We start from the raw sequence: 12,379 nt of genomic DNA, 5'->3' as shown, positions 1-12,379 counted from the left end.
CTGTAGTTGTCATTGGTAATTGTCTGTTGCTGTTGTGGTAGCACGAGCACTTTCGGAGAACCAGTATGTCGGGGTGCTAGCGATGACGCAAAAACACGTTCTGCCATTTCCGTCCTAGTGGGCAGACAGTCTGCCGTGTGTGTGGATGTGGATGTTGGGAGGCATTAAAATGTCTGGGACTATAAAATGGTAACCAGAAAGACCTGGTGCGAGGGTGCGGATTTGATTTTGAATGTTACAAAAATGTTTCCTCTCAAGTATTCCAAAATATTGTTTAATTTCCTACTTACCCCTGCGTGTTTCTGAAGAGCCCTTTCTCTAATTCCTGGACATTTTCAAAGCTTTGACTGGCACACCTAGGATGCCCTGTTTTAGTGACAGTCATTTCTGCAGGGAGCAATTTGTGATAATCGCCCTGCGTGGTACTTCATTAAGCACGTAACCTTTTCCATCCTTAAGACACAATGGACGAGCAGTATAGACACGCTCACGGAAAGCCGTGTATGTTAAATTGAGAAGATACTGACGAAGAGCTGGGGAGAAGAAAGTAGAGATGGTCTGTTTTGTTCCACGTTAAAGGAGGGAAAACAGGCTCTTCAAAATCAGAGGAATGTTGCTCTGTGAGGCCTTTGATTCAGGATGCCTTTGATTCAGGTAAACTGAACACCCAGTTCAGTTAAAGGGGTGATACGAAAGAGTAAACACTGTGGTACTGGCGGAAGCACCTATTTCAGAAGGTATCAGGGTGCCTAATTCAGGAATGTGATGCAGTATGTTCGATGTTTGTTTTGAGATCTATTAGTATGCAGGGTTTTTTTTTTACCTAGTACTGAGAAGTTTTTCATTGATTAAAAATATTTCTTGTTTTAAATAAAGAACAAACAATTATTTTATGATAAAGGATAAAGTCCTTTATTGATCTCTCAGCCCCACTGGAGTCCCTAATCATTATGCTGCTGATTTTACTGAGCGGGGAAGCAGGCTTTCAGCCTGGGCGGACTCTCATAGCCTTGCTGACCTCAGGGGATCTTTGGCAACTAGTTAACAGCATTCTGCTGGATCTGCACACCTGGTAATTAATAGAAATGCACTTAAAAATTGCTAAAGTGCTTCATTTTGGGGAGTTAAAAGCTGTATCACTTCCACATGACTCAGAGAAAGGTCTCTTGCTTTCTGTCCCATTATGATAGGCATGCACAGACCTTCTGTCGCACCACAAGCAACTTACAGTGGGCCTGCCGCCAGAACCCCGCGAGAAAATCATTACCACGTAAGTTGGAGCTCTGCCTCAGTTGCAGAAGCAGTCTGCCCTTCATCGTCCTGCTGTTGTTACCTTGTTTTAAAACTTACTCCTCACCTTCAGAAGGAATTGTAGCCGCCCAGGCAAAATCGTAGGCACCTTTGTGGTGCAAATGTGTTTCTGTGTGACTGTTCCAGAGCTCGATTAAGAGGTCAATAGCAGGTGCCTGGGGCGCTCCTAACTGCAGTTTGCCTTCTTGCAGCCCGTTGCCACCCGAGGAGCTCATAGACCTTATTTATGAAGCCAGTGGCCAAGACATCAGTATTGCAGTCCTGACACAGGTATGCAGCGTGCATAAAAAGGGTTCCTTCAGCTGTGCCCAGTGTTCGCTCTCTGACTGGGAAAGCCAAGAAAACCCACTCTGAATGGGTGTGCTTACGGATTTGTCCTTACAGGAAATAATTATGTACTTGGCGATGTACGTCCGGTCACAGCCTAGTCTTTTTGTGGAGATGCTCAGGCTCCGCATTGGCCTGATCATTCAGGTGATGGCCACTGAGCTGGCTCGGAGTCTGAAATGCTCAGGTAAGGGCAATTTTATCTTAAGGGTGCTTATGGCATTATTTCTGCTTCGCCTCAGTGGTTGATTTTTCATTTATATATATATTATTTTATATTTTATATATTTTTATATATATATATATATATATATATATAACACTTCTCTTTTTGACTTAATGTAAGATTCATGTACCCCCATCCCCCAGTTATTCAAACTGAAGTGGATATTAAATACTTAAGTTCCCTGACCTTCAGTAAGTGTTTGAGGTCCAGGTCCTCAGATTGCAGGTACATGTGTATCTGGGGACCCAATGCCAGTAACGTCAGTGGGAATTAGGACCCTAGGTATCTTCTGAATATTTGAGCCTTAATTCAATGTTCTGGTAGTTTTTGTTCAAAATAACTTCTGATCGTCTTCCTTTTATGTGTAAGCCTTCTCCCCTTGAATGCGCTTAGTTGAAAAATATTTGCTGTTTAGAATTCAGCTGTTGAGACTTTATTTTCTCAAGAGGTCAGTAAAAAAAAAAAAAATCTTACAGGCCCCCAAGATGTTGAATATGTTCTACAAAACCCCAAGAAGTAAGTAACAAACAAGTGGTGCAAATCAAAAATACTGTAAAACTCATTTTGGAAAAGTGAAACTAGAGAGAAATCAAAACTGAAGAGATACCTGAAAAATCAGTGAAGAATTTTCCCCATTGAAAGGGGTCAGAAGCCTAAGAAGGGAGCAGTCATGAAAAGTAGTCAAATTAATGTGACAAATACACGGTTGAATGCTGACGCTCAGGAGCATGATCTGGGCCATGTTTTCGTGCCTCAGCTCTCGTTACAGTTTCTGATGCCCTGGCACACCCTAAAGGGGGATAACTGTGTGGAAACATATTTTTCTGGTCTCCCTGGTTTTCTCCCGCGTGGAGTGAAGAGAGGGTCCCAGGTAGTTGGTTAGGTAGAGCCCACTTTGGATGCTGCTGCTCTCTAACCTGAGTGGCTCACTGCCACTGGGAGATAGCGGGTTTCTCCCTCAAAAGAAGTTGACAAAAGGAGCTAAGTAGTTTCCTGGGATAATTCTGTTCCTGTATGAAGAGTGTACAGAAAGCCCTGTTTCCCCCAAACCTGTAGCTGAATAGTAGAAGCTGCTTTGTTCACAGTGCAAAGCCTGTCTTTCCTGGGGTCCCTTCTGTTAGCCTTAAACGCAGTTGCCTAGGGAAAAAAAGCTGTCAACCCACCTATAGTGATGTTTGTCTGTCTATTTTTTTGGTCTTTTTTTCTTTTTTTTTAAACTAGGTGAAGAAGCTTCAGAGAGTTTGATGAATCTAAGCCCCTTTGATATGAAAAATCTGCTACACCATATTCTCAGTGGAAAAGAGTTTGGAGTAGAAAGAAGCCGTAAGTTGTCCACTTGGGTACTTGTATATGTCAAGTGGGAACTATAAATGTAAAGTTAGATTGTCTTGTAAGTAGTAATCTACTCTCTTGGCACATAAAATAGAGGTGATGTATTAATCATGGGTGGCCAGGACATATATGTCTGTTGTGCAATAAATAAATACAGTGGAAGCTGTCCTGCACTGAAATAAGTCTGTGTTGAGTTTTCATTGATATGAAGGCAAACTCTTAAAATTAATAAACTTTATGTGACCAGAATGAAACCCATGAAAAGGTCATATCTAACCTGCCTTCAGGGAGTGTGACTGTGATGCCCAGATTGCAACTCTGATGCCTTTTAAAGCTACAAAATCAGGCCCCGATATCCAAGTGTAGATCTAGGTCCCTTACTTGATGCAATCAGGTTTGAACTATTGACTTGATTTGAAAGGATGCTGTCACCAAGAGCATTGTACGCTTCTGAAAGGATTTGTGTTTATCTAACTTCTAGATAAAATTTCACCTGGTTTTCTACCCCTAGAATTTTAAGACTGTCCATTTGCTTCTTTTAGTGCGACCTGTAGATTCCTCTTCATCTAGCCCTGCGATTTCTATTCATGAAATGGGGCATTCTGGAGCAACCAAAACAGAAAGAAGTGGTATTACTAAACTGAAGAGTGAAATGAAGCAGGTGAGGGTTTTCTGTCAATGCTTATCTGAAAATGCAGCTGTTCTGGAACTGTGTTATATTAGGTTTTTTGTTCTTGGTAAGTGAAAAAGTTTCCAAAGATCCTTTGGTTTAAAGCTGATCACTTAATAGGAGGCAGTAAGGGGATGTTTCCTCCAAAAACATGCATCCTTTTTTGTTCTTGTTTCACATACTGAATATAGAACTTGAACAAACTCTCAATGTGTTCATGGCATCAACTTTAAAACAGCTCTTATGTCATCTTTAGCTAAGGAAAAGTCAGATGTACAAGGTGAAGCTTTCATGCAGACAGTGTTCATGCTCGTACTCTGCCCAAGTTGCTAAGGTGGTCTGCCTTCCTTTTGGAAAAGATACATGTGGAAAAGAAATGTTGATTTGTTTTCTTCCTGTTTTGTTTCTTCAGGAATAGAGGATGATTACTGCTAGAATGAATATTTATATATAAATATTTAACTTAAATATTTTAAATTACATAGCAACTGAGTATATGGAGAGGTATCACATGAAGCACAACCAAAATATTCCGAGTGAATGTGACTGATGGTTATGCGTGATTTTCATTTCTCTATTTTGTGTCTCTAAGTAGGAAGGTAGTGGTCAAATAAAATACGTTTATGAGAATGGTTCTGTATTTTTCAGCCTGGGTTGTTCAGCCTGGAGAAGAGAAGGCTCCGGGGAGACCTTATTGCAGCTTTTCAGTATATAAAGGGGGCTTGTAAGAGGGATGAAGAGATGCTTTTTACCAAGGCTTGTAGTGACAGGACAAGGGAAAATGGTTTTAAACTAAAAGTGGGTAGGTTTAGATTAGATGTAAGGAAGACATTTTTTCCAATGCGGATGGTGAGCCACTGGAGCAGGTTGCTCAGAGAAGTTGTGGACGTCCCATCATTGGAAGTGTTCAAGGTAAGGTTAGATAGGGCTTTGGGCAGCCTGGTTAATGAAAGGTGGCCCTGCCCATGGCATGGACTAGATAAGCTTTAAAGATCCCTTCCATTGCAAACCATTGTATGATTCTATATTAGAAACCTGGTTTTTTACAGACCCTCTTGACAAGCAGGCCTGTTTGATTTAATCTGAGTCCATTTCTGTAAGTCTCTATGGAAGTATTTAATGTTTTCCTTTGATTGTATGAAACAGATTTGCTCAATAAGCCTTCAAAAAGAAGTGGCCTTTCTGCATGGTGTTAACATGGAGTGTTTGATGGTGACAATAAATGTCAGTTAATGATTCTTCACAGGACATGATCAGGCAAGGAAGCAAAGGCCCCTGTGAAACGCACGGTGCCCATCCATCTCACGAGACCTGGTTGCCATGTTTGAGCCATGCTGGTGCCTGAGCATCATGGTGGCTGAGCCTCGTGGCAGAGCTGTGGCTATGAAGGTGCTGCTAGCTGCTTTCCACTGGCCCTGGCGTGACTTTTGGGGGTTCAGCCTGAGCAGGGCCCACAGTCCTACTGCTGGTGTCCCACTCCAGGGCTTTCCCAGGAGGAAGAGGGCCTAGGCACTAGGTGGCAGCATTATTTTGTTTTAAATGCCGAGGTGGGCCTGAGCTGAAACACTTGGACCTTTGTTGAGGTTGGAAATGCGTTTCCTGCATTGCTTTTCCGTTAGATGGAGACTTGATATTTTGCACAGAGGAGGAGTTGGCTGGTTTTATTTTTGTTTCCCCCCACCTTGCCATCCATGCTGCTTCCTGCCGCATTTCACTGCATTCTCTGAATGATTCACTAGATACTACTTTAACGTCATTTTGGCAGGAGAGGAATCAACTTCTGTGTTGCAAAGAACATTTCAAGTACTTGCGCTAGCGTCTCATTGCGCCAGAGCTCAGGTGTTGAGCGACTGCAGCGCTCTTGCTTACTGCTGTTGTTTCTTCAGTCTGAACATCAAGCTTTTGCCTGGGTCTGAACCATTAACACCGAGTTAGGGGGCATGGCTTGGGGTGGACAGTGACAGAAAAGTGCTGTAAGTCTGAGGTGCTGCATCCATTTCAGCAGAGATTTTGCCTTGCCGCTGTTTGTTTAGCACTGCCCACCCGGTTGGCGGCCCGCAGGCTTCCTGCAGCGAGATGGCCTTCTCGTGCAAAGAGAAGCTGCTGACGTTGCAACGAATGGGGGATGGAAGTGGGGAGCCTGGGGGTTTTTTCTCAGCCCTGAGTCACAGGGAAGCTTCTGCATCTGCATCTTCAGCTGTGGTGGTTTGTGCTGGCCGTGCTTGGGGCTCAGTGGATGGCGTGGGCAGCTTGTGGCTGCCAAACAGAGTCCTGGCACAGCGGGGTCTGCCTCATGGTGACCTTGGGAATCGGCAGTAGCTGCCCTGAGATCAGCTGAAGTGCAGCGCTGCAGGAGACCAGGGGCTGTTGCAGTTTTCTCCTGAGTACCTGAGCTTATTCCATGTTTCTTGTCTTTGCACGGGCTGGTTACTTAACCTTGTTTGCGTCCTGTTCTGTCACGGCTGTCTGTCTGACGTGTTGGTGTCTGGTTTTGTTTTGTAGTTCTTTCATGAGGGCCACTCCATGTCCAGCAGCATGTTCGCTTCCACGGTAAAACACCGTCTGCAGCTCTGCACCTGCTCTTCACCCTGTGTGTGTGTGTGTGTGTGTGTGTGTGTGTGTGCGTGCAAAGGTCTTAGCTCTAGACACCTCCTGTGACTTCTCCTGTGTAAAAACTTGTTTTCAAACGCTGCCTCTTTGTCTTGTTCATCTTCATTGGGAACCAATTCTCAACAGTAATCTTTTAATAGAAGTTGAGTCTTGCATTTAGACTCACTTAGTTCTCCTGAAGCTTAAGCAGTTGTAGCAGATAAGGCAGTACAGCAGATTTAGCTGCTTGATGGTAGATTATTTTACAGGTGTCATCAGTATTTAAATGTAATGGAGCGCTGATGAACACCGGCAGTCCCTGGACAGTAATGAACCCGGAATAGCTTCAGGTTGCTGAGACAGCAGGTTTATGGGCATGAGTATCTCCTCAGGCAGTCATCTTCTTTCAAGGCAGAGAACTGTAGCTCTTGCTGTTAAGAAGGAAAATAATTGTTTATTTTACCAACAGAAACCTCAACAATTTAAAGTAAGTCTGAGGCTCCAAATCTGTCATGAAGTGGTGGAAAGTTTGCAGCTATGTGTGCACTTTGTGAACTGGTGATTCATGGTTCTCCACGTCCGCAGACTTGCTGCCGATGGCACACCTCCCAAGTGTCCTGAATACACAGCTGTAGAGCACCGCTAGCCCTGTGGCCTGGCCTGGCAACCACCAGGTTGCTGTTGTCTCTCTCATCCCACATACCAGTGCAGAGGGGCAGCCTTCAACTGTGTGTTTGCTGCAAGTGCACAGAATTGTTGGATGAGATCTTTGCTTCTCTGAAGCGCCTGAGTAGCCAGATTAACTACTGTATGCGCGTGGATTTCTCTGCTTTGGCACTGACCCTCCTGCTGACCTCCTGCATCCCCTGGCTCTGCTCAGTAGTGTGGAGGAAGTTCTGTCTGTCTGGTCAGTGTGCAGTGGAAAGGAATAGCAATCATCAGAACATTAAGGGAACACCACCTAGGCCTCACTGACACCAGTAGGAGTGGAAATGGACTGGTTTTGTTTGCTGGTCTTTTTGCAGAGCTTGGTATAGAATCAGTGGGCCTACCCTTTGCAAACATACAGGTTTCGGTCTTATTTTCTTCTTTCCCCAGTACTTGCTCAAGTGGTTTCTTACTCAGAGATGGGGATTTGGGATGGGACTGTCAGCGTAGTCCTTTCTGGACTGGAAGTAATAGGTGGGCAAAAAGGAACACAAACAGAAGAGCACACGGTCTCTGGGAGTGCAAAGAGTAGGCAGACTGCTTGTGTGGGAATGGGAACAAGTATTTGGTGGTAGTGCCATGGCTTTGAAGACGATTTGCTGCCCAGTTTAGTCTCCAAGTCTGGTAGAGTAAAATAATAGAGCAATAGCGACAATCAAGGAAAAAAGACTTGATGCTTACAGAGAGGCAGGCATGATGATTGCATGACCCCATGGAGTCAGTTTTTAATCTACTTATTTTAATAGACCTTTTTGCATGGAGAACCTCTCTTGCTGGGCTCATGCACCCTCTGGTTCTCTTAAGACACTGAGCCCAAAGTCCCAAGTCAGACCTACCTGCAAATCCCCCCATCTTGCACACCAGTGACACTGCCCTGGCAGCCAATTCGTGCTTGTTAAAATAGTCCTGCCTTGTGTTGAACTGAGCGGTGACGTTTACTGGGTTACGCCTTGCTGAACTGCTTGCCTGTTTTGTTGAGAGATGATTGACGTACCGGAGAAGTGAGGCTTGTTGTGAAGGGGAGAGAAAGGGATCGGTCCTGCTTTGTCCTGTTGTATGACCTGGTTTTTTTCCCTGGCTCTGAGGTAGCTTTGTAACAGAGTGGTGTGTTCACCAGGAGTAGCCCTTGGGGTGGCAGAAAGCAACTAACCAAGGCTTTAATGTTTCTTACAGAGGGGCAGTACTCCATCATCTCCCACTAGTACTTCTCCTGCTGGCACCACTGGAGACACAAGCTGGGGTGACCGAAAAGGGCAGTGGCTGCGCAGAAGGAGACTCGATGGCGCTATTAACAGAGTTCCTGTTGGCTTTTATGAGAAAGTGTGGAAAATCCTTCAGAAAGTAAGTTGGCAGCTGTGGAGGGCGGGAAGCAAGCAAACTGTACGGTAACCTGGGGAGGTGGTGGTCCAGACACAGCACATTGCTGGGAGTTGAAGTTGGTCTTCAGCTGGAAGACTGATGGAAACTAGAGTCATTAGTAAGAGTGTGTCTCTTGAACGTAAAAGGGCTCCAGTAACACGAGTTCACGTGTCTGTTTGAAAGTATGTTTTTCTCTGAAACCACTGGTGCTGAATTTCGGTTGAACCGTTCTGTTCCACCACCATCTGTTTGCATCGCTGGTGGCCTGAAGCCCGGTGCGGTCAGTGCCGCTGAGGGGCACTGCGGTGCGGGGCAGTTCAGAAGGGCTGCGAGGCACAAAGTAGGAAACTGCACTGACTCTTCCAAAACGCCTTGAGATCTCTTGCTGGCTCTTCCTAGCTGTATGGCGTTCTTAACTTTTTGTTTGTTTGTTTTTAAGTGAAAAGTAAGTCCTTGCTAGCACCTTGGAGATCAGGGGCATGGAAATGTGTTGAAGCAGCTCTCCAGGAAGGAGGAGAGGGGAATTAACGAATTTTTACTCATTTTGAAGTGATGCTGCACCTGTTCTGCTGCTTTGCTGGATGAAAGCCAGCATTTGGCACCTTGCAGCACTGAGCTGTTTGTGCCTACGCAGTTGGGAAACATGTGCATCACCAGCTTAGGTTATGCCTAAGATTCTGGTTATCCTAAAATCACTGACGCTGAAGCTGTTAGTGTTGATGTCAGCCAAGATGAGTCACATATGACCTCGAGGATATTTACTAATGGGATCTTTCAGTAGAGTGAGCGTCACTTCTGTCCTGACCTAACGTAATAGCTGGGAGTATTGGAATGGTTCTCTGGCTGTTAAAATCAATTGTGCTTATTTGAGTTGTCTTCAATGTTTCGTTCTTTAACTCTCTTCGGACTATTCATAAAATCTTTCTCTTGGTGCGTTTTTATACCTTGGCTACCTGGATGTGCCATTCCTGAGCCTTCTCACCATTTAGGTTTTGTCACTCTTCTTGTACACCACTTGGTATTTTCAACACCAGCTCTCCCCCCACTGTTGGTGGCCCGTGCCCAAGCACCCCAACATGTTGACATCCTTGAGTTGTGGTGCCCTGCATCTGAAACACTTCATGTTTTGCAAAAAGGGAGAATGAAAGTTCTCAGTTTCATGTTCTGTGGTGGTGGTTTTGCATTATCTTTTATTTCTACCTCCTTTCCCACAGAACGTTCTCATTGATTTGTTTTCCTCCTTTGTGTGCTTCTTGCTGTAGTGGCTCTCTAAGTACTTCCCTCTCCTTCAGTAGCTGGACTGGAACAGAGCGCGCTCTCTGTGTGTCACGTCAGGCTATTTCTGGTCACATAATAACTTCTTCACCAAAGATCAAATAATATTTTTAACAGATTTTGTTGCTTTTGTTTGAGGTTTTTGTTTTGGTTTGTTTGTGGTTTTTTGTTTTTTTTTTAACTGAAAGTTGTTACATATTGGTTTAGAACAGAGAACTCTCAGATTTACTTGCAAGAACTGTAATTTCTGTTCATTGTCAAAATGTTGTTGTTTCAGTGCCATGGCCTGTCCATTGATGGGTATGTCCTTCCTTCTTCAACCACCAGAGAGGTACAGTGAACTGCCAAGGATTTTCTAGCCCCGTGACTGAATGTTTGGTTTGACAGTGTAAGATGCAGCGGGGCTGCTGTTGCAGAAGGTTAGAAGATCTGGACCTTCTCCCAGCACCTCCGCCAGCTTCCCTGGGGCTCTGCAGATGAGTTCTGCCAGGCAGGGCGGGGGAGCGGGTTTGTGGCAGGTTTTTCTCTTTGCTGAGCCTGCCCTCTGCACGCCTTCACTCACCCCGGGCGCTCGACGCTTGAAAGAGGGTGGCTGGTGGCAGCCCTTCGGGCAGGGTGAGGAGAAAGTGCAGCCTTGTTGGAGTGAAGCAGATGCTTTGCCTGCCACTTGTTGAGTTTTTTAATAAGCTGCAACAGCAGCCAGTGTATTTTGACATCACAGTCTCCAAAGTAAATGCCAGTTAAGAATGATTGTTTCTAACCAAAGCTTTGACTCTTTAAATCCGTAACCTTTCCTTACATTTTTTTTTCCTTAGCTGGCTTGCCGCTCTGTCTTTAGGTGCTCTGGCAAGTTTTGAATTCACATCTATAAAACAGACTCTCGTGAACGGTAATCCGTCAGCGCAAGAGAGGTGCTTGTGTGCCTGAGACTTGTTTTCCTGCCTGGTTCCCTCAGATTTGTCTCTGGCTTCTTTCTCTTCTGAGGGACGTTGGTAATATCTGAAGAGGGGAGCTGGAATTTTCTACCAAATTTAAACATTTGGTTTTTTTTTTTTCTGAATGGAGAGCTTTATTTATTCCTATTGTGTAGATAAATAAGCTTATATGTTTAGCTTGTCAGACCTAGACAGTGTCTAATTTTGCCGTTTAAAGGAATCAAACAAAATAAGGCAGCAGCCTTTCGCACAACATCCATAGAGTTATGCCGGTGCACGTTAGGCTGCTCTACAAACAAGAGAGCTGTATCTCTGTGTGGAAAAGCATCCGCTCTAAGCAGGTGGTTGTTTTTAAGACTTGACAGTCATTCTGGCTTTGCGACTAACTTGCGATGCCAGAAAGACGCTTGCAAGGCAGAGTGCGTGAGACCGCAGCACGAGGAGCAAAGGCTTCGTTTGCCAGCTAAGTGAGCATCAGCAGCCCCGTGTGCAACTGAGGGCGCGTGCGAGGGGTTGCAGGGCTGGAGCGACCTTCTGGGAGCTGCGTAACTGTTTGCAGGATCAGGGCCTAGCAACACGGAAAGTTTCTGTGAGTGCTAGAGCCGCACAAACGTTTTGTTCGCTTCGGTCCCTCCACCCCCGTGCGTGGAGAGGAGCCTGTGTTTCGGTGCTTGCAGGGTGTGGGGAACTAGTCTTTTGCTGGATTTGTCAGTTTTTCTTCCCGTTTCCCCTCGAACTTGCCAGATGACCCCGTGCGAAATCAAGTTTGCCGTGCACGTAGAGTCGGTGCTGAACCACGTACCCCAGCCCGAGTACAGGCAGCTCTTGGTGGAAGCTATTCTTGTTCTCACATTCCTCTCTGACATCGAGGTGAACAGCATCGGGGGCATCATCCACGTGGATCGCATCGTGCACATGGCCAATGACCTGTTTCTGCAGGAGCTGGTGAGTTCAAAGGGCAGCTGTAGGGAGCCTCCGCGTTTGAAAACTGTCCCCTGCTCCTTTTTTAATGTGTGTGATGAGCTTGATCTTATTCTTTCCCCTACAAAGGCAGACCAAACCGCTTAAGTATCCTCTGGAAGTACATTTGGGAAACTAATTTAAGGATTGTGGGAGATTTAAAGGGAATAAGATTGTAGTGGTTAACAAGCTCTGAAGTAAGTGGGTAGAGTGAAGTTTTGATTTACCAAGGCATTAGAATTACCAGTATTTGAGCAATCCCACCCACCCCGCAAAGGACAAAAATCTGTGAAGTTTTATGTTCCTTGTTCTCGTACGCTGATGCAAGTCAGTCATGTGGGTCCTATATTAATCCTGATGAAGGTTTTCATGAGGGGAAGGAGGATTGCTTTTGGTATTCAGCACAAATGCAAAATCATAACGTGGCGGGTTTTTCCCAAGAAAGAAGCATACGTGCCTGATGTTCCCTGCTTCTTTGCTTGTGTCTTTTCAGAAATCATTCGGAGCTACTGGCAGTATCTTGGAGAAAGACGTAGCCACAGGAATTTGCCACTTTTTCTATGACAGCGCTCCAAGCGGGGCCTATGGCACCATGACATACCTAACAAAAGCCATAATTATTTATTTACACGATTTCCTGCCTAGCACAGGCTGTGCGATGCAATAAGTGATGCCTCATGCGGGAGG

The 12,379-nt window shown here is 45.1% G+C and overlaps 1 protein-coding gene across 8 annotated transcripts in view; it reads left to right on the top strand.

Annotated features, from left to right (window-relative positions):
• PHKA2 (phosphorylase kinase regulatory subunit alpha 2) overlaps positions 1-12,379 on the top strand; it is a 42,396-nt gene extending 30,017 nt beyond the window's left edge. For 2 of the 8 annotated variants that reach the window (XM_086465699.1, XM_086465556.1), the window contains 10 exons: positions 1,191-1,270; positions 1,503-1,581; positions 1,696-1,825; positions 3,086-3,187; positions 3,739-3,870; positions 6,667-6,683; positions 8,337-8,504; positions 10,075-10,128; positions 11,477-11,677; positions 12,186-12,379. In XM_086465699.1, the coding sequence (XP_086321825.1) occupies positions 1,191-1,270; positions 1,503-1,581; positions 1,696-1,825; positions 3,086-3,187; positions 3,739-3,870; positions 6,667-6,683; positions 8,337-8,504; positions 10,075-10,128; positions 11,477-11,677; positions 12,186-12,359 (1,137 nt within the window). In that variant the 3' untranslated portion in view covers positions 12,360-12,379. Of the gene's footprint in view, positions 1-1,190; positions 1,271-1,502; positions 1,582-1,695; positions 1,826-3,085; positions 3,188-3,738; positions 3,927-5,228; positions 5,244-6,133; positions 6,151-6,368; positions 6,417-6,666; positions 6,684-7,637; positions 7,673-8,336; positions 8,505-10,074; positions 10,129-11,476; positions 11,678-12,185 lie in introns of all 8 variants that reach the window. The other 6 variants (XM_086465353.1, XM_086465490.1, XM_086465634.1 and 3 more) reach the window with 4 other exon arrangements.

This window comes from Leptosomus discolor, chromosome 1, assembly GCF_034619465.1.
Source record: "Leptosomus discolor isolate bLepDis1 chromosome 1, bLepDis1.hap2, whole genome shotgun sequence".
Classification (NCBI taxonomy): Eukaryota; Metazoa; Chordata; class Aves; order Leptosomiformes; family Leptosomidae; genus Leptosomus; species Leptosomus discolor.
This window is presented reverse-complemented; position numbering and strand designations above follow the sequence as displayed.